The 24,924-nt window shown below is 53.3% G+C and overlaps 1 protein-coding gene across 1 annotated transcript in view; it reads right to left on the reverse strand.

Annotated features, from left to right (window-relative positions):
* The window catches only part of LOC140409373 (galectin-3-binding protein-like), a 377,423-nt gene that overhangs the window by 20,131 nt on the left and 332,368 nt on the right, over positions 1-24,924 (reverse strand). The window contains exon 4 of the mRNA XM_072497818.1: positions 19,775-19,966. Coding sequence (XP_072353919.1) covers positions 19,775-19,966 — 192 coding nt within the window. The remainder of the gene's footprint in view (positions 1-19,774; positions 19,967-24,924) is intronic.

The following is a 24,924-nucleotide window of genomic DNA, read 5'->3' on the forward strand; positions in this document are numbered from 1 at the left end:
TGCTGAGGGGGTCTCTGGGGGCAGTGCTGAGGGGGGTCACTGGTGGCAGTGCTGAGGGGGGTCACTGGGGGCAGTGCTGATGGGGTCTCTGGGGCAGTGCTGAGGGGGGTCACTGGGGGCAGTGCTGAGGGTGGTCACTGGGGGCAGTGCTGAGGGGGTCACTGGGGGCAGTGCTGAGGGGGGTCACTGGGGGCAGTGCTGAGGGGGGTCACTGGGGGCAGTGCTGAGGGGGGTCACTGGGGGCAGTGCTGAGGGTGGTCACTGGGGGCAGTGCTGAGGGGGTCTCTTGGGGCAGTGCTGAGGGTGTTCAATTGGGGCAGCGCTGAGGGGGGGTCACTGGGGGCAGTGCTGAGGGGGGGTCACTGGGGGCAGTGCTGAGGGGGGTCACTGGGAGCAGTGCTGAGGGGGTTCACTTGGGGCAGTGCTGGGGGAGGTCTCGGGGGCAGTGCTGAGGGGGGTCACTGGGGGCAGTGCTGAGGGGGATCACTGGGGGCTGTGCTGAGGGGGGTCACTGGGGTCAGTGCTGAGGGAGGGGGTCACTGGCGGCAGTGCTGAGGGGGCTCTCGGGGGGCAGTGCTGAAGGGGGTCTAAGGGGGGCAGTGCTGAAGGGGTTCACTTGGGGCAGTGCTGTGGGGGGTCACTGGGGGCAGTGCTGAGGGGGGTCACTGGGGGCAGTGCTGAGGGGTTCACTGGGGGCAGTGCTGAGGGGGTCACTGGGGGCAGGGCTGAGGAGGGTCACTGGGGCAGTGCTGATGGCGGTCTAAGGGGGGCAGTGCTGAGGGGGTTCACTTATGGCAGTGCTGATGGGGGTCACGGGGGGCAGTGCTGAGGGGGGTCACTGGGAGCAGTACTGAGGGGGGTCTCGGGGGGCAGTGCTGAGGGGGTTCACGGGGGGCAGTGCTGAGGGGGGTCACTGGGAGCAGTACTGAGGGGGGTCTCGGGGGGCAGTGCTGAGGGGGGTCACGGGGGGCAGTGCTGAGGGGGGGTCACTGGGGGCAGTGCTGAGGGGTGTCACTGGGGGCAGTGCTGAGGGGCGTCACTGGGGGCAGTGCTGAGGGGGGTCACTGGGAGTAGTGCTGAGGGGGGTCTCGGGGGGCAGTGCTGAAGGGGGTCACGGGGGGCAGTGCTGAGGGGGGTCTCGGGGGGCAGTGCTGAGGGGGTCACTGGGGGCAGTGCTGAGGGGGGGGTCACTGTGGGCAGTGCTGAGGGGGTCTCTGGGGGCAGTGCTGAGGGGGGTCACTGGTGGCAGTGCTGTGGGGGGTGACTGGGGGCAGTGCTGAGGTGGTCACTGGTGGCAGTGCTGAGGGGGGGGTCACTGTGGGCAGTGCTGAGGGGGTCTCTGGGGGCAGTGCTGAGGGGGGTCACTGGTGGCAGTGCTGAGGGGGGTGACTGGGGGCAGTGCTGAGGTGGTCACTGGGGGCAGTGCTGAGGGGGTCTCTTGGGGCAGTGCTGATGGGGGCTCTCGGGGGGCAGTCCTGAGGGGGGTCACTGGGGGCAGTGCTGAGGGGGGGTCACTTGGGGCAGTGCTGAGGGGGGTCACTGGGGGCAGTGCTGAGGGGGGTCACTGGGGGCAGTGCTGAGGGGATTCTCTGGGGGCAGTGCTGATGGGGGCTCTCGGGGGGCAGTCCTGAGGGGGGTCACTGGGGGCAGTGCTGAGGGATTCACTGGGGGCAGTGCTGAGGAGGGTCACTGGGGGCAGTGCTGATGGCGGTCTAAGGTCTAAGGGGGGCAGTGTTGAGGCGGTTCACTTATGGCAGTGCTGAGGGGGGTCACTGGGAACAGTGCTGAGGGGGGTCTCTTGGGGCAGTGCTGAGGGGGTTCACGGGGGGCAGTGCTGAGGGGGGGTCACTGGGAGCAGTGCTGAGGGGGGTCTCGGGGGGCAGTACTGAGGGGGGTCTCGGAGGGCAGTGCTGAGGGGGTCACGGGGGGCAGTGCTGAGGGGATCACGGGGGCAGTTCTGAGGGGGGGTCACTGTGTGCAGTGCTGAGGGGGGTTTTGGGGGCAGTGCTGAGGGGGGTTTTGGGGGGCAGTGCTGAGGGGGGTTTTGGGGGGCAGTGCTGAGGGGGGTTTTGGGGGCAGTGCTGAGGGGGGTTTTGGGGGGCAGTGCTGAGGGGGGTTTTGGGGGGCAGTGCTGAGGGGGGCTTCGGGGGCAGTGCTGAGGGGATCACGGGGGCAGTTCTGAGGGGGGGTCACTGTGTGCAGTGCTGAGGGGGGTTTTGGGGGCAGTGCTGAGGGGGGTTTTGGGGGGCAGTGCTGAGGGGGGTTTTGGGGGCAGTGCTGAGGGGAGTTTTGGGGGGCAGTGCTGGGGGGGTCACTGGGGGCAGTGCTGAGGGGGGTTTCGGGGGGCAGTGCTGAGGGGGGTTTTGGGGGCAGTGCTGAGGGGGGTTTTGGGGGGCAGTGCTGAGGGGGGTTTTGGGGGGCAGTGCTGAGGGGGGTTTCGGGGGGCAGTGCTGAGGGGGGTTTTGGGGGGTAGTGCTGAGGGGGGTTTTGGGGGGCAGTGCTGGGGGGGTCACTGGGGGCAGTGCTGAGGGGGGTTTTGGGGGGCAGTGCTGAGGGGGGTTTCGGGGCGCAGTGCTGGGGGGGTCACTGGGAGCTGTGCCGAGAGAGTTCTGCACAGTCACAGCTGTTGGTTTGTCATCAGATCTTAAATCAAAGTTTTCTGTGCTCTCTGAGCTGGTGCAAAGTATTCTGGGGAGGGGGGGGGGTAATACCAGCCATCCTGGCCATCCCGGCGTTCCCCGCCACCCCGTCCATCCCAGCCTTCCCAGCCTTCTCGTCTCTCCCATAATATTCAAGGCCAGAAAAACACAGTTTATTCTAATATTTTCCAGGGTGTGTGTGTCGCTGGTTAGGCTCGGCATTTATTATCCATCCCGAGCTGCCCTTCCGAAGGTGGGGGTGAGCTGCCTTCTTTAATGGCTACAGTCCTTGAGGTGTAGGTACACCCACTGTGCTGTTAGGGAGGGAGTTCCAGGATGTTGCGAAGGAACGGCGATATATTTCCAAGTCAGGATGGTGAGTGACTTGGAGGGGAACCTCCAGGTGGTGGAGTTCCCAGGTATCTGCTGCTCTTGTCCTTCTCGATGGCAGTAGTCGTGGGTTTGGAAGGTGCTGCCTAAGGAACCTCTCAGTGTATCTGGTCGATACATTGGAAAATATGTTAAGAAAACAAAGGTGGTTTTAAGGGATTTATATTTGTATTGGGAAACATCACATAGATACTGTAGCGCACAATGACTTACGAGAGAGACGAATAGAGGTGAAGTCGATGAGGCTTTATTAAGCGTGACTTGTTCCCAGCAGTTCAGCAACAGACTGGAGCTGCGGGGAGAAGCCCAGGTTCTTATACTCCGCCTTCAGGGCGGAGCTAGAGATCAACAGCCAACCAGGACCCGGGATCTGTCAGCCAATAGCATCACGGCTTCACAGTCCCACATGACCCCTAATGCATACTACCACATTCACCCCTTGTTAAAAATGAACCCGGCGGGGTGGTGCTTCGCATGGTGGTAGGGGTTTACAAGGCTGGTCCTGGGAGGAGAAAATTTTTGGCATGTCTTTTCAATGCTCTACACTTTGCCCTACATTGGGCTATGTACAGGGTTTGTGAACTATTTACAAAATTCGTAAGAGGAAAAAAGAACATTCTCGTTAAAGTCCACAATATTCTTGTGTTGCACCGATGCCACGAGTCGAGCGGGCGGTCTGGTCTTCCTTGTTGATCATCTCAACCCCGGTGGTGGTGCAGGTGCTTGTTCAGGCGTTGTCGTCTCCGGGAGCTATTCGGTGTCTTCTTCAGTTTCACTCCTGGTCGGACATGGGAGGAGGACCGATCCACCCGGGAAGGGGGCGGTCGCGGGGTGCGCCGTTGGCAGGGAGGGGGTGATCGGTGTCGGGGGGGGGGGTGTGCGTGTTGCCGGCGGGCGCCAGGTCTCGCAGGGAGACCGTGTCCTGTCGGCCGTCGGGGTACGCCACGTAGGCGTACTGCGGGTTCGCGTGGAGGAGGTGAACCCTCTCGACCAACGGGTCCGACTTGTGCGCCCGCACGTGTTTCCGGAGCAAGATGGGTCCTGGGGCCGCCAGCCAGGTCGGCAGCGACGTTCCGGAGGAGGACTTCCTGGGGAAGACAAGGAGGCGCTCATGGGGCGTTTGGTTAGTGGTGGTACACAGCAGCGACCGGATGGAGTGGAGAGCGTCCGGGAGGACCTCCTACCACCGTGAAACTGGGAGATCTCTGGACCGTAGGGCCAGTAGGACGGTCTTCCAGACCGTGCCGTTCTCCCTCTCTACTTGCCCGTTCCCCCGCGGGTTGTAGCTGGTCGTACTGCTCGAGGCTATGCCTTGCTGAGCAGGAACTGGCGCAGCTCGTCACTCATGAAGGAGGACTACCTGTCGCTATGGATATATGCGGGGCAACCGAACAGTGTGAATATAGTGCTCAGGGCTTTAATAACTGTGGCCGCTGTCATGTCGGGGCAGGGGATGGCGAAAGGGAAACGGGAGTACTCGTCCACCACGTTCAGGAAGTATGTGTTTCGATTGGTGGAGGGGAGGGGCCCTTTGAAATCCAGACTGAGGCGTTCAAAGGGGCGGGAAGCCTTGATCAGGTGCGCTCTATCTGGCCTGAAAAAATGCGGTTTGCACTCAGCGCAGATGTGGCAGTTCCTGGTGACTGTACGGACCTCCTCCACGGAGTAGAGGAGGTTGCGGGACTTTATAAAATGGTAGAACCGAGTGACCCCCGGGTGGCAGAGGTCCTCGTGGAGGGTTTGGAGACGGTCTATTTGTGCGTTGGCACATGTGTCGCGGGATAGGGCATCGGACGGCTCGTTCAGCTTTCCGGGACGATACAAGATCTCACAATTGAAGGTGGAGAGTTCGATCCTCCACCTTACGATCTTGTCATTTTTAATTTTGCCCCGCTGTGCATTATCGAACATGAAGGCTTCCGACCGTTGGTCGGTGAGGAGAGTGAATCTCCTGCCGGCCAGGTAATGCCTCCAATGTCGCACAGCTTCCACTATGGCTTGGGCTTCCTTTTCCCTGAGGAGTGGCGGATTTCTGAGGCGTGGAGGGTTCGGGAGAAAAAGGCCACGGGTCTGCCCGCTTGGTTAAGGGTGGTCGCCAGAGCTACGTCGGATGCGTCGCTCTCGACCTGGAAGGGGAGGGACTCGTCGATGGCACGCATCGTGGCCTTTGCGATGTCCGCTTTGATGCGGCTGAAGGCCTGGCTAGCCTCTGTCGACAGGGGGAAGGTAGTGGACTGTATTAGCGGGCGGGCCTTGTCTGCATACTGGGGGACCCACTGGGCGTAATATGAAAAAAACCCAGGCATCGTTTCAGGGCTTTGGAGCAGTGGGGAAGGGGAAATTCCATAAGGGGGCGCATACGTTCGGGGTCGGGGCCTATTATCCCATTGCGCACTACGTATCCCAGGATGGCCAGCCGGTTTGTGCTAAACACGCACTTTTCCTCGTTGTATGTGAGGTTCAAGGCGTTTGCGGTCTGGAGGAATTTTTGGAGGTTGGCGTCGTGGTCCTGCTGATCGTGGCCGCAGATGGTTACGTTGTCGAGATATGGGAACGTGGCCTGTAACCCGTGTTGATCAACCATTCGGACCATCTCCCGTTGGAAGACCGAGACCCCATTTGTGATGCCAAATGGGACCCTTAGGAAGTGGTATAGTCGCCCATCTGCCTCGAAGGCTGTGTATTTGCGGTCACTTGGGCGGATGGGGAGCTGGTGGTAGGCGGACTTGAGGTCCACGGTGGAGAAGACCTTATATTGGGCAATCCGATTTACCATGTCGGATATGCGGGGGAGAGGGTACGCATCTAGCTGTGTGTACCTGTTGATGGTCTGGCTATCGTCTATGACCATCCTTTGCTTCTCCCCGGTCTTTACTACTACCACCTGTGCTCTCCAGGGACTATTGCTGGCCTGGATTATGCCTTCCTTCAGCAACCGCTGGTCTTCGGACTGGATAAATGTCCGGTCCTGGGCGCTGTACCGTCTGCTCCTAGTGGCGACGGGTTTGCAATCCGGGGTGAGGTTTGCAAACAAGGATGGCGGTTCAACTTTGAGGGTTGCGAGGCCGCAGATAGTGAGTGGGGGTATTGGGCCGCCGAATTGAAACGTTAGGCTCTGCAGGTTGCACTGGAAATCTAATCCCAGTAATGTGGGCGCGCAGAGTTGGGGGAGGACGTAGAGCCTGTAGTTTTTAAACTCCCTCCCTTGCACCGTTAGGGTCACTATGCAGAACCCTTTGATCTCTATGGAGTGGGATCCTGCAGCAAGGGAAATCTTTTGCGTACTGGGACGGATGGTCAAAAAACAGCGTCTTACCGTGTCAGGGTGGATGAAACTTTCGGTGCTCCCGGAGTTGATCAGGCATGGTGTCTCGTGTCCGTTGATCAGCACCGTTGTTGTCGTCGTCTGGAGCGTCCGGGGCCGTGCTTGATCCAGCATCACCGAGGCCAGATGTGGTCGTAGTATCTCAGCGTCTTCTTCGGACCCCGTGGAGCCGTCGATGCTGGGGTCCTTTGCTGTCATCCAAGGTGGCGGCGTCCATGAATCGCACGCGGCCGGGGGTGGACAAAATGGCCGCCCCCACGGATCGCACATGGTCGGGGGTGGACAAAATGGCCGCCCCATGCATCGCACATGGCTGGGGGGTCACAAGATGGCGGCGCCCATCCTCCCCTCGTGGTGGCCGGGAGCCAAAATGGCGGCGCCCGTGGGTCGCACATGGGGCGCTGGGGGGGGGTTGGGGAGCGTTTGGGATGCGCTGGACTCTTTCTTCTCCGGGGACAGCGGCGACCCCCCGGGACCGGCACACAGCCGCGAAATGGCCCTTTTTCCCGCAGCTCTTGCAAGTTGCCGCGCGGGCCGGGCAGCGCTGCCGGGGGTGTTTCGCCTGCCCGCAGAAATAGCAGCGGGCCCCCCGGGATGGTCTGGTTTCTTAACCGCGCAAGCCTGTGAGGGAGGGGGGGGGTTTGTCGCGACGGGGGTCCACGGAGCCCAAGGGGCTGCCGCGCGGTCGGGGCCGTAGGCGCGGGCGTTTTGCGAGGCCACATCTAGGGAAGCTGCAAGGGCCCGTGCCTCTGAGAGTCCTAGCGACTCTTTTTCTAAAAGTCTTTGGCGGATTTGGGGAGAGTTCATACCTGCCACAAACGCATCGCGAATTAACATGTCCGTGTGTTCCGTCGCGTTTACCGGCGGGCAGCTGCAGCCCCGTCCCAAAATTAGCAGCGCGGCGTAGAATTCATCTAGCGATTCTCCGGGACTTTGCCGTCTCGTTGCGAGTTGGTAGCGTGCGTAGATCTGGTTCACGGGGCGAACGTAGACGCTCTTTAGGGCTGCGAGCGCTGTCGGGAAATCCTCGGCGTCTTCTATGAGAGGGTAAATTTACGGGCTTACCCTCGAATGCAGGACCTGCATTTTCTGGTCTTCTGTGATCCGGCCGGGGGCCGTTCGGAGGTAGCCTTCGAAACAAGTCTGCCAGTGTTTGAAAACTGCTGCTGAGTTCACTGCGTGGGGGCTGATCCTCAGGCATTCCGGGGCGATCCGGAGCTCCATAGTCCTTTAAGCACGCTTAATAAATTGTAGCGCACAATGACTTACGAGAGAGAAGAATAGAGATGAAGTCGATGAGGCTTTATTAAGCGTGACTTGTTCCCAGCAGTTCAGCAACAGACTGGAGCTGCGGGGAGAAGCCCAGGTTCTTATAATCCGCCTTCAGGGCGGAGCTAGGGATCAACAGCCAACCAGGACCCGGGATCTGTCAGCCAATAGCATCACGGCTTCACAGTCCCACATGACCCCTAATGCATACTACCACAGATACATACAAGATCGGAGCAGGAGGAGGCCATTCGACCCTTCGAGCTGCTCCGCCATTCATCACCATCATGGCTGATCATCCAACTCAATAGCCTCATCCTGCTTTCTCCCCATAGCCTTTGATCCCATTCTCCCCTAGTGCTATATCCAGCCGCCTTTTGAATATATTCAATATTTATTAGAACATAGAACATACAGTGCAGAAGGAGGCCATTCGGCCCATCAAGTCTGCACCGACCCACTTAAGCCCTCACAAATTGGTCAGGCCACATTTGGAGTATTGTGTACAGTTTTGGCCGCCTCATTTTAGGAAGGATGTGGAAGTTTTGGAAAAGGTGCAAAGAAGATTTACCAGGATGTTGCCTGGAATGGAGAGTAGGTCTTACGAGGAAAGGTTGAGGGTGCTAGGCCTTTTCTCATTAGAACGGAGAAGGATGAGGGGCGACTTGATAGAGGTTTATAAGATGATCAGGGGAATAGATAGAGTAGACAGTCAGAGACCTTTTCACTGGGTGGAACAAACCATTACAAGGGGACATAAATTTAAGGTGAAAGGTGGAAGATATAGGAGGGATATCAGAGGTGGGTTCTTTACCCAGAGAGTAGTGGGGGCATGGAATGCACTGCCTGTGGAAGTAGTTGAGTCGGAAACATTAGGGCCCTTCAAGCAGCTATTGGATAGGTACATGGATTACGGTAAAATGATATAGTGTAGATGTATTTGTTCTCAAGGGCAGCACAGTAGCATTGTGGATAGCACAATTGCTTCACAGCTCCAGGGTCCCAGGTTCGATTCCGGCTTGGGTCACTGTCTGTGCGGAGTCTGCACATCCTCCCCGTGTCTGCGTGGGTTTCCTCCGGGTGCTCCGGTTTCCTCCCACAGTCCAAAGATGTGCGGGTTAGGTGAATTGGCCAATGATAAATTGCCCTTAATGCCCAAATTGCCCTTGGTGTTGGGTGGAGGTGTTGAGTTTGGGTAGGATGCTCTTTCCAAGAGCTGGTGCAGACTCAAAGGGCCGAATGGCCTCCTTCTGCACTGAAAATTCAATGATAATCTATGATTAATCTAGGACAAAGGTTCGGCACAACATCGTGGGCCGAAGGGCCTGTTCTGTGCTGTATTTTCTATGTTCTATGTTTTATGTTCCACCCTATCCCCGTAACCCAATAACCCCTCCGAACCTTTTTTGGTCACTAAGGGCAATTTATCATGGCCAATCCACCTAACCTGCACGTCTTTGGACTGTGGGAGGAAACCGGAGCGCCCGGAGAAGACCCACTCGGACACGAGGAGAACATACAGACTCCGCACAGACAGTGATCCAGCGGGGAATCGAACCTGGGACCCTGGTGCTGTGAAGCCACAGTGCTAACCACTTGTGCTACCATGCTGCCCTAGCATCAACTACTTCCTTTGGTAATGCATTCCACAGGCTCACCACTCTTTGGGTGAAGAAAACCACCTTTGCTTTCTTAACATTTCAGAGATGAGGTCCTCATCTCTGTCCAAAATGGTTTACCCTGAATCCTCAGGCTGTGACCTCTGTTTCTGGACACATCCAACATTGGTAACATCTTCCCTGCATCTACCCTGCCTAGTCCCATTAAAGGTTTCTCAGTCTCTCTGAGATCCCCCCTCATTCTTCTGAACTCCAGTGAGAACAATCCCAACCTAGTCAATCTCTCCTCATATGACAGTCCCGCCATCCCTGGAATCAGTCTGGTAAACCTTCACTGCACTCCCTCGAGAGCAAGAACATCCTTCCTCAGAGAAGGAGACCACAACTGCAGACAATACTCCAGGTGTGGCCTCACCAAGGCCCTGTACAATTGCAGCAACAATCCCTGCTTCTATACTCGAAACCTCTCGCAATGAAGGCCAACATACCATTAGCCTTCTTTACCGCCTGCTGCACCTGCATGCTTACCTTCAGCGACTGGTGCACAAGGACACCCAGGTCCCGCTGCACACTCCCCTCTCCCAATTTACAGCCATTCAGGTAGTAATCTGCCTTCCTGTTTTTGCTTCCAAAGTAACAACCTCACATTTATCCAAATTATACTGCATCTGCCATTGATTTGCCCACTCGCCCAACCTGTCCAGATCTTGCTGTCGGATCCCTGCATCTTCGTCACGATTCACCCTCTCACCAAATTGGTATCATCTGCAAACTTTGAGATGTTACATTTTGTTCCCTGATCCAAATCATTAATATATATTGTGAATAGCTGGGGTCCCAGCTCCTAACCCTATGGAACCTCACAATGAGGCTGCCAATTTGAAAAGGACCCATTAATGCCTACTCTTTGTTTCCTCTCTGCCAACCCGTTTTCTATCCACCTCAATACATTTCCCCCAATCCCATGCGCTTTAATTTTGCACAAAAATCTCTTATGCGGACTTCGTCAAACGCCTTCTGAAAGTCCAAATATACAAATCGACTGGCTCCGCCTTGTCGACTGTACTGGTTACATCTTCAAAGAATTCCAACAGATTTGTCAAGCATGATTTTCCCTTCATAAATCCATGCTGACTCTAAATGTTCCGCTATAAAGTCCTCGATAATGGATTCAAGCATTTTCCCCACTAGCGATGTTAGGCTTACTGGTCTATAATTCCCTTTCTCACGACCTCTCTTTTTGAATATTGGAGTGACGTGAGCTACCCTCCAATCTGCAGAATCTATAGAATCCTGGAAGATGACCACCAATGCATCCACTATTTCCAGAGACACCTCCTTAAACACTCTGGGATGCAGATTCTCAGGCCCTGGGGATTTATCCGCCTTCAATCCCATCAGTTTTCCCAGCACCATTTCTCTACTAATGCTGATCTCCCTCAGTTCTTCCCTCTCACTAATCCATTCATTCTCCAACATTTCCCTCATGGTAGACTAGTACAAAAGGTGAAGTCACACGGGATCAGGGGTGAGCTGGCAAGGTGGATACAGAACTGGCTAGCTCATAGAAGGCAGAGAGTAGCAATGGAAGGGTGCTTTTCTAATTGGAGGGCTGTGACCAGTGGTGTTCTGCAGGGATCAGTGCTGGGACCTTTGCTGTTTGTAGTATATATAAATGATTTGGAGGAAAATGTAACTGGTCTGATTAGTAAGTTTGCAGACGACACAAAGTTTAGTGGAATTGCGGATAGCGATGAGGACTGTCAGAGGATACAGCAGGATTTAGATTGTTTGGAGACTTGGGCGGAGAGATGGCAGATGGAGCTTAATCCGGACAAATGTGAGGTAATGCATTTTGGAAGGTCTAATGCAGGTAGGGAATATACAGTGAATGGTGGAACCCTCAAGAGTATTGAAAGTCAGAGAGATCTAGGTGTACAGGTCCACAGGTCACTGAAAGGGGCAACACAGGTGGAGAAGGTAGTCAAGAAGGCATACGGCATGCTTGCCTTCATTGACCAGGGCATTGAATATAAGAATTGGCAAGTCATGTTGCAGCTGTATAGAACCTTAGTTAGGCCACACTTGGAGTATAGTGTTCAATTCTGGTCGCCACACTACCAGAAGGGTGTGGAGGCTTTTGAGAGGGTGCAGAAGAGATTTACCAGAATGTTGCCTGGTATGGAGGGCATTAGCTATGAGGAGCGGTTGAATAAACTCGGTTTGTTCTCACTGGAACGACGGAGGTTGAGGGGCGACCTGATAGAGGTCTACAAAATTATGAGGGGCATAGACAGAGTGGATAGTCAGAGACTTTTTCCCAGGGTAGAGGGGTCAATTACTAGGGGGCATAGGTTTAAGGTGAGAGGGGCAAGGTTTAGAGTAGATGTACGAGGCAAGACTTTTACACAGAGGGTAGTGGGTGTCTGGAACTCGCTACCGGAGGAGGTGGTGGAAGCAGGGACGATAGTGACATTTAAGGGGCATCTTGACAAATACATGAATAGGATGGGAATAGAGGGATACGGACCCAGGAAGTGTAGAAGATTGTAGTTTAGTCGGGCAGCATGGTCGACACGGGCTTGGAGGGCTGAAGGGCCTGTTCCTGTGCTGTACATTTCTTTGTTCTTTATTCTTTGTTCTGGGATCTGATTTGTGTCCTCGTTTGTGAAGACAGAACCAAAGCATGTATTCAATTGCTCAGCCATTTCTTTGTCCCTTATTATACCTTCCCATGTTAGAAATAAAATATTGTTTTAAGTGGGTTTAATTTAATGTTTCTGTGCCTGGAAGGGTAAAACCTGTAGTTAGATTCATGCTGAACAAAGGTGTTTGTATGTGTGGGGGTTGGTTAAGTTCCAGCTGTGATTCTGTTCTGCTCAGAGAGGGCTACGCATGAAGAATAAATCAAACCAGCAGAGGTTGCTTAGCTACTGGCGGCCCTCGTACTGATAAAAGAAGCTTTTCAGTTTTAGTTTAGCTGAATTGTTGGCATTTGGAGATAGGACATTGAGGAGAAAATCGCTTAGCTCAGTTTGTTAATGTGTGCTGCAAATAATCTTCAATCCCCATCTGGGCCTATTGCGATACGCCACTGTCTATTTGTCAATGAACTTTGTCGATTAGATTCCTAGATTCTCCTGGAGCTCTGGCATCCCACTGGTGACTTCCATCGTGAAGACTGATGCAAAGTAACTATTCAGTTAATCTGCCATTTCTTTGTTTCCTATTATTACTTCTCCAGCCACGTTTTTCAGTGGTCCAATGTCTATTTTTGCCTCTCTCTTACCTTTTATATATTGAAAAAAACTCTTCCTATCTTCCTTTATATGACTAGCTAGCTTGCACTCGTACTTCATCTTCTCCCCCATTATTGCTTTTTTAGTTGTCCTCTGCTCGCTTTTAAAGGCTTCCCAATCCTCTGGTTTCCCAATTATCCTCGCCACTTTGTATGCTTTTTCCTTAGCGTTTATGCTGTCCTTGACATCCCTCTTCAGCCATGGATGTCTTGTCCTCACCTTAGCATGTTTCCTCCTCCAGAACTTCTGCTGTGCATCCCTAATAACCCCCAAAACTCCTGCCATTGCTGTTCCGCTGTCTTCCCTGCTAGCCTCCTTTTCCAATCAACGGGCAGCACGGTAGCACAAGTGGATAGCACTGAGGCTTCACAGTGCCAGGGTCCCAGGTTCGATTCCCTGCTGGGTCACTGTCTGTGCGGAGGCTGCACGTTCTCCCCGTGTCTGCGTGGGTTTCCTCCGGGTGCTCCCGTTTCCTCCCACAGTCCAAAGACGAGCAGGTGAGATGGATTGGCCATGTTAAATTGCCCTTCGTGACCAAAAAGGTTAGTAGAGGTTGGGTTACGGGGATAGGGTGGAAGTGAGGGCTTAAGTGGGATAGTGCAGACTCGATGGGCCGAATGGCCTCCTTCTGCACTGTATCTTCGATGTTATATGTTCTAACTCTGGTCAGCTCATACATAGATATATAGAACAGACAGCGCAGAAGGAGGCCATTCGGCCCATCAAGTACGCACCGACCCACTTAAGCCCTCACTTCCACCCTATCCCCATAACCCAATAACCCCTCCTAACCTTTTTTGGACACTAAGGGCAATTTATCACGGCCAATCCACCTAACCTGCACGTCTTTGGACTGTGGGAGGAAACCCGAGCACCCAGAGGAAACCCACGCACACACGGGGAGGACGTGCAGACTCCGCACAGACAGTGACCCAAGCCGGGAATTGAACCTGGGACCCTGGCACTGCGAAGCCACAGTGCTAACCACTGTGCTACCATCTCTCATGTCTTTGTAGTTACCCTTATTTAATTGTAATACCGTTTCACCTGATTGCAGCTTCTCCCTCTCAAACTGCAGGGTAAATTCTATCATATTGTGGTCACTGCTCCCGAAGGGTTCCTTCACCTGTCCCCGTCTCGAACCCCTTTGGATACTGTCGGGGGGATAGCCTATCAGGAGAAAACAGCAGCAGCCAGAGCAGTGGCACCACGGCTGGCTCTGATGTTCAGAAGAGAGGGTCACAGCGCAGAAGAGCAATAGTAATAGGGGACTCTATAGTCAGGGGCACAGATAGGCGCTTCTGTGGACATGAAAGAGACTCCAGGATGGTATGTTGCCTCCCTGGTGCCAGGGTCCAGGATGTCTCCGAACGGGTAGAGGGCATCCTGAAGGGGGAGGGCAAACAGGCAGAGGTCGTTGTACATATTGGTACTAACGACATAGGCAGGAAGGGGCATGAGGTCCTGCAGCAGGAGTTCAGGGAGCTAGGCAGAAAGTTAAAAGACAGGACCTCGAGGGTTGTAATCTCGGGATTACTCCCTGTGCCACGTGCCAGTGAGGCTAGAAATAGGAATATCGAGCAGCTAATCACGTGGCTAAACAGCTGGTGTAGGAGGGAGGGTTTCCGTTATCTGGACCACTGGGAGCTCTTCCGGGGCAGGTGTGACCTATATAAGAAGGACGGGTTGCATCTTAACTGGACAGGCATAAATATCCTGGCCGCGAGGTTTGCTCGTGTCACACAGGAGGGTTTAAACTAGTATGGCAGGGGGGTGGGCACGGGAGCAATAGGTCAGAAGGTGAGATCATTGAGGGAGAACTAGGGAATAGGGACAGTGTGGCTCTGAGGTAGAGCAGACAGGGAGAAGTTGCTGAACACAGCGGGTTTGATGGCCTGAAGTACATATGTTTTAATGCAAGGAGCATTACGGGTAAGGCAGATGAACTTAGAGCTTGGATTAGTACTCGGAACTATGATGTTGTTGCCATTACAGAGACCTGGTTGAGGGAAGGGCAGGATTGGCAGCTAAACGTTCCAGGATTTAGATGTTTCAGGCGGGATAGAGGGGGATGTAAAAGGGGTGGCGGAGTTGTGCGACTGGTTAGGGAGAATATCACAGCTGTACTACGGGAGGACACCTCAGAGGGCAGTGAGACTATATGGGTAGAGATCAGGAATAAGAAGGGTGCAGTCAGTCATAATGTTTGGGGTTTACTACAGGCCTCCCAACAGCCAGCGGGAGATAGAGGAGCAGATAGGTAGACAGATTTTCAAAAAGAGTAAAAACAACAGGGTTGTTGTGATGGGAGACTTCAACTTCCCCAATATTGACTGGGACTCACTTAGTGCCAGGGGCTTAGATGGGGCAGAGTTTGTAACGAACATCCAGGAGGGTTTCTTAAAACAATATATAGACAGTCCAACTAGGGAAGGGGTGGTACTGGACCTGGTATTGGGGAATGATCCCGGCCAGGTGGTGGAACTTTCAGTAGGGGAGCACTTCGGGAACAGTGACCACAATTCAGTAAGTTTTAAAGTGCTGGTGGACAAGGATAAGAGTGGTCCTAGGGTGAATGTGCTAAATTGGGGGAAGGCTAATTATAACAATATTAGGTGGGAACTGAAGAACCTAGATTGGGGGCGGATGTTTGAGGGCAAATCAACATCTGACATGTGGGAGGCTTTCAAGTGTGAGTTGAAAGGAATTCAGGACCGGCATGTTCCTGTGAGGAAGAAGGACAAATACGGCAATTTTCGGGAACCTTGGATAACGAGAGATATTGTAGGCCTTGTCAAAAAGATAAAGGAGGCATTTGTCAGGGCTAAAAGGCTGGGAACAGATGAAGCCTCTGTGGAATACAAGGAAAATAGGAAGGAACTTAAGCAAGGAGTTTGGAGGGCTAGAAGGGGTCATGAAAAGTCATTGGCAAATAGGGTTAAGGAAAATCCCAAGGCTTTTTACACGTACATAAAAAGCAAGAGGGTAGCCAGGGAAAGGGTTGGCCCACTGAAGGATAGGCAAGGGAATCTATGTGTGGAGCCAGAGGAAATGGGCGAGGTACTAAATGAATACTTTGCATCAGTTTTCACCAAAGAGAAGAAATTGGTAGATGTTGAGTCTGGGGAAGGGTGTGGAGATAGCCTGGTTCACATTGAGATCCAAAAAGACACTGGGACAGATTCTCCACGCCCTCCCGCGATTCTCCCAAGCGGTGGGAACGGCCCCGTCGAGCTCCGCGGGCCACAGGCCGGAGAATCGCCGGAGACACCCAAAATGGCGATTCTCCGGCACTTCCGCTATTCTCAGGCCCGGATGGGCCGAGCGGCCAGACCAAAACGGCGGATTCCCCCCGGCGCCATCCACAGCTGGTCGCTGCCATCGGGAACAGCGTGGGAACGCTGGGGGGGGGGCGGACTTCGGGGGGGGAGGGGTGTTCCTGCACCGTGGGGTACCTCAAATGTGGGATGGCCCGCAATCGGTGCCCACCGATCGTCGGGCCGTCCTCTCTGAAGGAGGGCTTCCTTCCTTCCGCGGCCCCGCAAGATCCGTCCGCCATCTTCTTGCGGGGCGGAATCGGAGAGGACGGGAACCGCGCATGCGCGGGTGATGCCAGTTATGCGGCGCCGGCCGCGTCATGTATGCGGCACCGCCTTTACGCGGCGACAAGGCCTGGTGCGTGTAGATGACGCGGCCCCGATCCTGGCCCATTATCGGGCCCTGAATCGGTTGGGACAGGGGCCGTTTCGCGCCGTCATGAACCTCGACGGCGTTCACAACGGCGTGGGCACTTCGGCGCGGGAGTGGGGAATCCCGCCCGAGGTGTTGGGCGTCTTGAAAAATATTAAGGTAGATAAGTCCCCGGGGCCTGATGGGATCTACCCCAGAATACTGAAGGAGGCTGGAGAGGAAATTGCTGAGGCCTTGACAGAAATCTTTGGATCCTCGCTGTCTTCAGGGGATGTCCCGGAGGACTGGAGAATAGCCAATGTTGTTCCTCTGTTTAAGAAGGGTGGCAGGGATAATCCCGGGAACTACAGGCCGGTGAGCCTTACTTCAGTGGCAGGGAAATTACTGGAGAGAATTCTTCAAGACAGGATCTACTCCCATTTGGAAGCAAATGGACGTATTCGTGAGAGGCAGCACGGTTTTGTGAAGGGGAGGTCGTGTCTCACTAACTTGATAGAGTTTTTCGAAGAGGTCACAAAGATGATTGATGCAGGTAGGGCAGTGGATGTTGTCTATATGGACTTCAGTAAGGCCTTTGACAAGGTCCCTCATGGTAGACTAGTACAAAAGGTGACGTCACACGGGACCAGGGGTGAGCTGGCAAGGTGGATACAGAACTGGCTAGCTTATAGAAGGCAGAGGGTAGCAATGGAAGGATGCTTTTCTAATTGGAGGGCTGTGGCTAGTGGTGTTCCACAGGGATCAGTGCTGGGACCTTTGCTGTTTGTAGTATATATAAATGATTTGGAGGAAAATGTAACTGGTCTGATTAGTAAGTTTTGCAGATGACACAAAGATTGGTGGAATTACGGATAGTGATGAGGACTGTCAGAGGATACAGCAGGATTTAGATTGTTTGGAGACTTGGGCGGAGAGATGGCAGATGGCGTTTAATCCGGACAAATGTGAGGTAATGCATTTTGGAAGGTCTAATACAGGTAGAGAATATACAGTGAATGGTAGAACCCTCAAGAGTATTGAAAGCCAAAGAGATCTATGAGTACAGGTCCACAGGTCACTGAAAGGGGCAACATAGGTGGAGAAGGTAGTCAAGAAGGCATACGGCATGCTTGCCTTCACTGACCGGGGCATTGAGTATAAGAATTGGCAAGTCATGTTGCAGCTGGAAAGAACCTTAGTTAGGCCACACTTGGAGTATAGTGTTCAATTCTGGTCGCCACACTACCAGAAGGATGTGGAGGCTTTAGAGAGGGTGCAGAAGAGATTTACCAGAATGTTGCCTGGTATGGAGGGCATTAGCTATGAGGAGCGGTTGAATGAACTCGGTTTGTTCTCACTGGAACGAAGGAGGTTGAGGGGAGACCTGATAGAGGTCTACAAAATTATGAGGGGCATAGACGGAGTGGATAGTCAGAGGCTTTTCCCCAGGGTAGAGGGGTCAATTACTAGGGGGCATAGGTTTAAGGTGAGAGGGGCAAGGTTTAGAGTAGATGTACGAGGCAAGTTTTTTACGCAGAGGGTAGTGGGTGCCTGGAACTCGCTACCGGAGGAGGTGGTGGAAGCAGGGGCGATAGTGACATTTAAGGGGCATCTTGACAAATACATGGGGCAGCACGGTAGCATTGTGGATAGCACAATTGTTTCACAGCTCCAGGGTCCCAGGTTCAATTCCGGCTTGGGTCACTGTCTGTGCGGAGTCTGCGCGTGTGCGCGTGGGTTTCCCACATGATAAAGTGCAATTTCTCATGGCCAATCCACCTAACCTGCACATCTTTGGACTGTGGGAGGAAACTGCAGGACCCGGAGGAAACTCACGCAGACACGGGGAGAAGGTGCAGACTCCGCACAGCCAGTGACCCAAGCCTGGAATCGAACCTGGGGCCCTGGAGCTGTGAAGCAACGGTGCTAACCACTGTGCTACCGTGCTGCCATTCAAGGTGAGGGGGGAAAGGTTCAGTGGAGATGTATGAGGGTAGATTTTTCCACAGAGGGTGGTGATGGCCTGGAATGCACGGACAAGTGAGGCGGTTGAGGCAGATACGTTAGCGACCTTTCAGACTTATCTGGATAAGCAAATGAAGAGACGGGGTATAGAAGGATACAGGCGGTTGGTCTGGATAGGACACGTGATCGGCGCAGGCGGAAGGGCCTGTTTCTGTGCTGTATTGTTCTTTGTTCTTTGAAACCTGAACCACCTGCCCAGGCTCATTCCCCAATACCAGGTCCAGTACTGCCCCTTCTCCAGTTGGACTATCTACAAATTGTATCAGGAAGCCTCCCTGGATAGAATTAGAACAGAGATGAGGAGAAATTTCTTCAGCCAGAGAGTGGTGGGTCTGTGGAATTCATTGCCACAGAGGGTGGTGGAGGCCGGGACGTTGAGTGTCTTTAAGACAGAAGTTGATAAATTCTTGATTTCTCGAGGAATTAAGGGCTATGGAGAGAGAGCGGGTAAATGGAGTTGAAATCAGCCATGATTGAATGGTGGAGTGGATTCGATGGGCCGAATGGCCTTACTTCCACTCCTATGTCTTATGGTCTTATGGATACACCTTACAAACTATGCCCCATCCAAACACCCAGCACTAAGTGAGTCCCAGTCAATATAGGGGGAATATCTCGGTATCCGTGACAATAAACAAACTAAACAAAATCCAACTTAAAATCCCCGACCACAACAACCCTGTTACATTTGCACCTTTCCAAAATCTCTCTACCTATCTGCTCCTCTATCTCTCGCTGGCAGTTGGGGGGCTTGTAGCAAACCCCCAACATTGTGATTATTCCCTTCCTGTTCCTGAGCTCTATCCAGATTGCCTCATTGTATGAGCCCTCCGAGGTGTCCTCCCGCAGTTCGGCTATAATATTTTCCTTAAGCAGGAATGTTACTCCCCCACCCCTTTTACATCCCCCTCTGTCGCTCCTGAAGCATCTCTATCCTCCAACGTTCAGCTGCCAATCCTGCCCTTCCTTTAACCAAGAAAGCCACAACATCGTAATTCCAAGTACCAATCGGTGCTGTAAATTCATCTGGAGATCAATTGGCCTGGGAGATCTGGAATCCAATTGGCCAGGGAGATCCGGAGTCTGATTGGCCAGGGAGATCTGGAATCGAATTTCCCAGGGAGATCTGGAATCCAATTGGCCAGGGAGATCTGGAGCCTGATTGGCCAGGGAGATCTGGAATCGAATTTCCCAGGGAGAGCTGGAGTCTGATTGGCCAGGGAGATCTGGAGTCTGATTGGCCAGGGAGATCTGGAGTCTGATTGGCCAGGGAGATCTGGAGTCTGATTGGCCAGGGAGATCTGGAATCCAATTGGCGAGGGAGATCTGGAGCCTGATTGGCCAGGGAGATCTGGAATCGAATTTCCCAGGGAGGGCTGGAGTCTGATTGGCCAGGGAGATCTGGAGTCTGATTGGCCAGGGAGATCTGGAGTCTGATTGGCCAGGGAGATCTGGAGTCTGATTGGCCAGGGAGATACAAGTGGGTCCGAGGAAATCCCTGGTTTATTTTGAGGATAAACAGGTCCTGAGTTCACCTACCAGATCCGAACACGCCTCCTATTGCAGCCTCTGTTGCGTTGATGTATCCCAGGCTGCGACAGACAACATGAGCATCAACGATATCCCAGTTATCATCACACACAGTCCCCCACTCGCCGCTGTAATAAATTTCAACTCTGCCTTCACTGGGTAACCGACCCCCAGAGAGTCTCAGTTCTCCATATTCCACCCCTGTCAACACAGAGACAAGAGGTTAATACAGGCAGCCTTCAGAGAGAGCGTAACATCAGCCTGGGACTATCCCGGAACGTCAGACACTGCTCCCTGTAACTGGGTAAATCCGGGAACGTCAGACACTGCTCCCTGTAACTGGGTAAATCCGGGAACGTCAGACACTGCTCCCTGTAACTGGGTAAATCCGGGAACGTCAGACACTGCTCCCTGTAACTGGGTAAATCCGGGAACGTCAGACACTGCTCCCCGTCACTGGGAATATCCCGGAACGTCAGACACAGCTCCCTGTAACTGGGTAAATCCTGGAACGTCAGACACTGCTCCCTGTAACTGGGTAAATCCGGGAACGTCAGACACTGCTCCCCGTCACTGGGAATATCCCGGAACGTCAGACACAGCTCCCTGTAACTGGGTAAATCCGGGAACGTCAGACACTGCTCCCTGTAACTGGGTAAATCCGGGAACGTCAGACACTGCTCCCCGTCACTGGGAATATCCCGGAACGTCAGACACAGCTCCCTGTAACTGGGTAAATCCGGGAACGTCAGACACTGCTCCCTGTAACTGGGTAAATCCGGGAACGTCAGACACTGCTCCCTGTAACTGGGAATATCCCAGAACGTCAGACACTGCTCCCTGTAACTGGGTAAATCCGGGAACGTCAGACACTGCTCCCTGTAACTGGGTAAATCCGGGAACGTCAGACTCTGCTCCCTGTAACTGGGTAAATCCGGGAACGTCAGACACTGCTCCCTGTAACTGGGTAAATCCGGGAACGTCAGACACTGCTCCCTGTAAAGGGGACAATCCGGGAACGTCAGACACTGCTCCCTGTAACTGGGAATATCCCAGAACGTCAGGCCCCCCTCCCTGTAACTGGGTAAATCCGGGAACGTCAGACACTGCTCCCTGTAACTGGGACAATCCGGGAACGTCAGACCCTGCTCCCTGTAACTGGGTAAATCCGGGAACGTCAGACACTGCTCCCTGTAACTGGGTAAATCCGGGAACGTCAGACCCTGCTCCCTGTAACTGGGACTATCCCGGAACGTCAGATCCGGCTCCCTGTAACTGGGAATATCCCAGTACGTCAGTCCCTCCTCCCTGTAACTGGGACAATCCGGGAACGCCAGACCCTCCTCCCTCTAACTGGGACAATCCCAGAATGTCAGACCCTCCTCCCTGTAAATGGGACAATCACGGAACGTCAGACCCTCCTCCCTATAACTGGGACACTCCAGGAACGTTAGACCCTGCTCCCTGTAACTGGGACAATCCGGGAACATCAGACGCTCCTCCCTGTAACTGGGACTATCCCGGAACATCAGACCCTTCTCCCTGTAACGGGGAAGATCCCAGAACATCAGGCCCTCCTCCCTGTAACTGGGACAATCCCGGAACACCAGAACCTCCTGCCTGTAACTGGGAAAATCCCGGAACATCAGACCGTCCTCCCTGTAACTGGGACACTCCCGGAACTTCAGACCCTCCTCTCTGCAACTGGCCAATCCCAGAATATCAGACCCAGCTCCCTGTAACTGGGACAATCCTGGAATATCAGACCCTCCTCCCTGTAACTGGGACAATGCCAGAACATCAGACCATCCTCCCTGTAACTGGGACTATCCCGGAACGTCAGACCCTCCTCCCTGTTACTGGAACAATCCCGGAATATCAGGCCTTTCTCTCTGCAACTGGGCCAATCCAGGAACGTCAGACCCTGCTCCCTGTAACTGGGCCAATCCCGGAACATCGGACTCTGCTCCCTGTAACTGGGACAATCCGGGAACATCAGACCCTCCTCCCTGTAACTGGGACTATCCCGGAACGTCAGACCCTCCTCCCTGTTACTGGGACAATCCCGGAATATCAGGCCTTCCTCTCTGCAACTGGTCCAATCCAGGAACGTCAGACCCTGCTCCCTGTAACTGGGACAATCCCAGAACGTCAGACTCTGCTCCCTGTAACTGGAACACTCCTGGAACGTCATACCCTCCTCCCTGTAACTGGGACACTCCCAGGACATCTGATCCTCCTCCCCGTAACTCGGAAAATCCCAGAACATCAGACCCTCCTCCCTGTAACTGGGACAATCCGGGAACATCAGACCCTCCTCCCTGTAACTGGGACAATCCCGGAACGTTAGACCCTGCTCCCTGTAACTGGGACAATCCCGGAACATCAGACCTCCTCCCTGTAACTGGGACCATCCGGGAACATCAGACCCTCCTCCCTGTAACTGGGACAATCCCGGAACGTTAGACCCTGCTCCCTGTAACTGGGACAATCCCGGAACATCAGACCCTCCTCCCTGTAACTGGGACTATCCCGGAACATCAGACCCTTCTCTCTGTAACATGGAAGATCCCGAACATCAGACCCGCCTCCCTGTAACTGGGACACTCCCGGAACTTCAAACCCTCCTCCCTGTAACTGGGACAATCCCAGAACATCAGACCCTCCTCCCCGTAACTACAAAGAACAAAGAACAAAGAAATGTACAGCACAGGAACAGGCCCTTCGGCCCTCCAAGCCCGTGCCGACCATGCTGCCCGACTAAACTACAATCTTCCACACTTCCTGGGTCCGTATCCCTCTATTCCCATCCTATTCATGGATTTGTCAAGATGCCCCATAAATGTCACTATCGTCCCTGCTTCCACCACCTCCTCCGGTAGCGAGTTCCAGGCATCCACTACCCTCTGCGTAAAAAACTTGCCTCGTACATCTACTCTAAAACTTGCCCCTCGCACCTTAAACCTGTGCCCCATAGTAATTGACCCCTCTACCCCGGGGAAAAGCCTCTGACTATCCACTCTGTCGATGCCCCTCATAATTTTGTAGACCTCTATCAGGTCGCCCCTCAACCTCCTTCGTTCCAGTCAGAAGAAACCGAGTTTATTCAACCGCTCCTCATAGCTAATGCCCTCCATACCAGGCAACATTCTGGTAAATCTCTTCTGCACCCTCTCTCAAGCCTCCACATCCTTCTGGTAGTGTGGCGGCCAGAATTGAACACTATACTCCAAGTGTGGCCTAACTAAGGTTCTATACAGCTGCAACATGACTTGCCAATTCTTATACTCAATGCCCCGGCCAATGAAGGCAAGCATGCCGTATGCCTTCTTGACTTCCTTCTCCACCTGTGTTGCCCCTTTCAGTGACCTGTGGACCTGTACTCCTAGATCTCTTTGACTTTCAATACTCTTGAGGGTTCTACCATTCACTGTATATTCCCCACTTGCATTAGACATTCCAAAATGCATTACCTGACATTTGTCCGGATTAAACTCCATCTGCCATCTCTCCACCCAAGTCTCCAAACAATCTAAATCCTGTTGTATCCTCTGACAGTCCTCATCGCTATCTGCAATTCCACCAACCTTTGTGTCGTCTGCAAACTTACTAATCAGACCAGTTACATTTTCCTCCAAATCATTTATATATACTACAAACAGCAAAAGTCCCAGCACTGATCCCTGTGGAACACCACTGGTCACAGCCTTCCAGTTAGAAAAGCATCCTTCCATTGCTACTCTCTGCCTTCTATGACCTAGCCAGTTCTGGATCCACCTTGCCAGCTCACTCCTGATCCCGTGTGACTTCACCTTTTGCACTAGTCTACCATGAGGGACCTTGTCAAAGGACTGACTGAAGTCCATATAGACAACATCCACTGCCCTACCTGCATCAATCATCTTAGTGACCTCCTCGAAAACCTCTATCAAGTTAGTGAGACACGACCTCCCCTTCACAAAACCATGCTGCCTCTCACTAATATGTCCATTTGCTTCCAAATGGGAGTAGATCCTGTCTCGAAGAATTCTCTCCAGTAATTTCCCTACCACTGAAGTAAGGCTCACCGGCCTGTAGTTCCCTGGATTATCCTTGCTACCCTTCTTAAACAGAGGAACAACATTGGCTATTCTCCAGTCCTCCGGGACATCCCCTGAAGACAGTGAGGATCCAAAGATTTCTGTCAAGGCCTCAGAAATTTCCTCTCCAGCCTCCTTCAGTATTCTGGGGTAGATCCCATCAGGCCCTGGGGACTTATCTACATTAATATTTTGTAAGACACCCAACACCTCGTCTTTTTGGATCACAATGTGACCCAGGCTATCTACACCCCCTTCTCCAGACTCAACATCTACCAATTTCTTCTCTTTGGTGAACACTGATGCAAAGTATTCATTTAGTACCTCGCCCATTTCCTCTGGCTCCACACATAGATTCACTTGCCTATCCTTCAGTGGGCCAACCCTTTCCCTGGCTACCCTCTTGCTTTTTATGTATGTGTAAAACGCCTTGGGATTTTCCTTAACCCTATTTGCCAATGACTTTTCGCGACCCCTTCTAGCCCTCCTGACTCCTTGCTTAAGTTCCTTCCTACTTTCCTTATATTCCACGCAGGCTTTGTCTGTTCCCAGCCTTTTAGCCCTGACAAATGCCTCCTTTTTCTTTTTGACGATGCCTACAATATCTCTCGTTATCCAAGTTTCCCAAAAATTGCCGTATTTATTCTTCTCCCTCACAGGAACATGCCGGTCCTGAATTCCTTTCAACTGACACTTGAAAGCCTCCCACATGTCAGATGTTGATTTGCCCTCAAACATCCGCCCCTAATCTATGCTCTTCAGTTCCCGCCTAATATTGTTATAATTAGCCTTCCCCCAATTTAGCACATTCATCCTCGGACCACTCTTATCCTTGTCCACCAGTACTTTAAAACTTACTGAATTGTGGTCACTGTTACCGAAATGCTCCCCTACTGAAACATCTACCACCTGGCCGGGCTCATTCCCCAATACCAGGTCCAGTACCACCCCTTCCCTAGTTGGACTGTTTACATATTGTTTTAAGAAGCCGTCCTGGATGCTCCTTACAAACTGCCCCATCTAAGCCCCTGGCACTTAGTGAGCCCCAGTCGATATTGGTGAAGTTGAAGTCTCCCATCA

This window comes from Scyliorhinus torazame, chromosome 3, assembly GCF_047496885.1.
Source record: "Scyliorhinus torazame isolate Kashiwa2021f chromosome 3, sScyTor2.1, whole genome shotgun sequence".
Classification (NCBI taxonomy): Eukaryota; Metazoa; Chordata; class Chondrichthyes; order Carcharhiniformes; family Scyliorhinidae; genus Scyliorhinus; species Scyliorhinus torazame.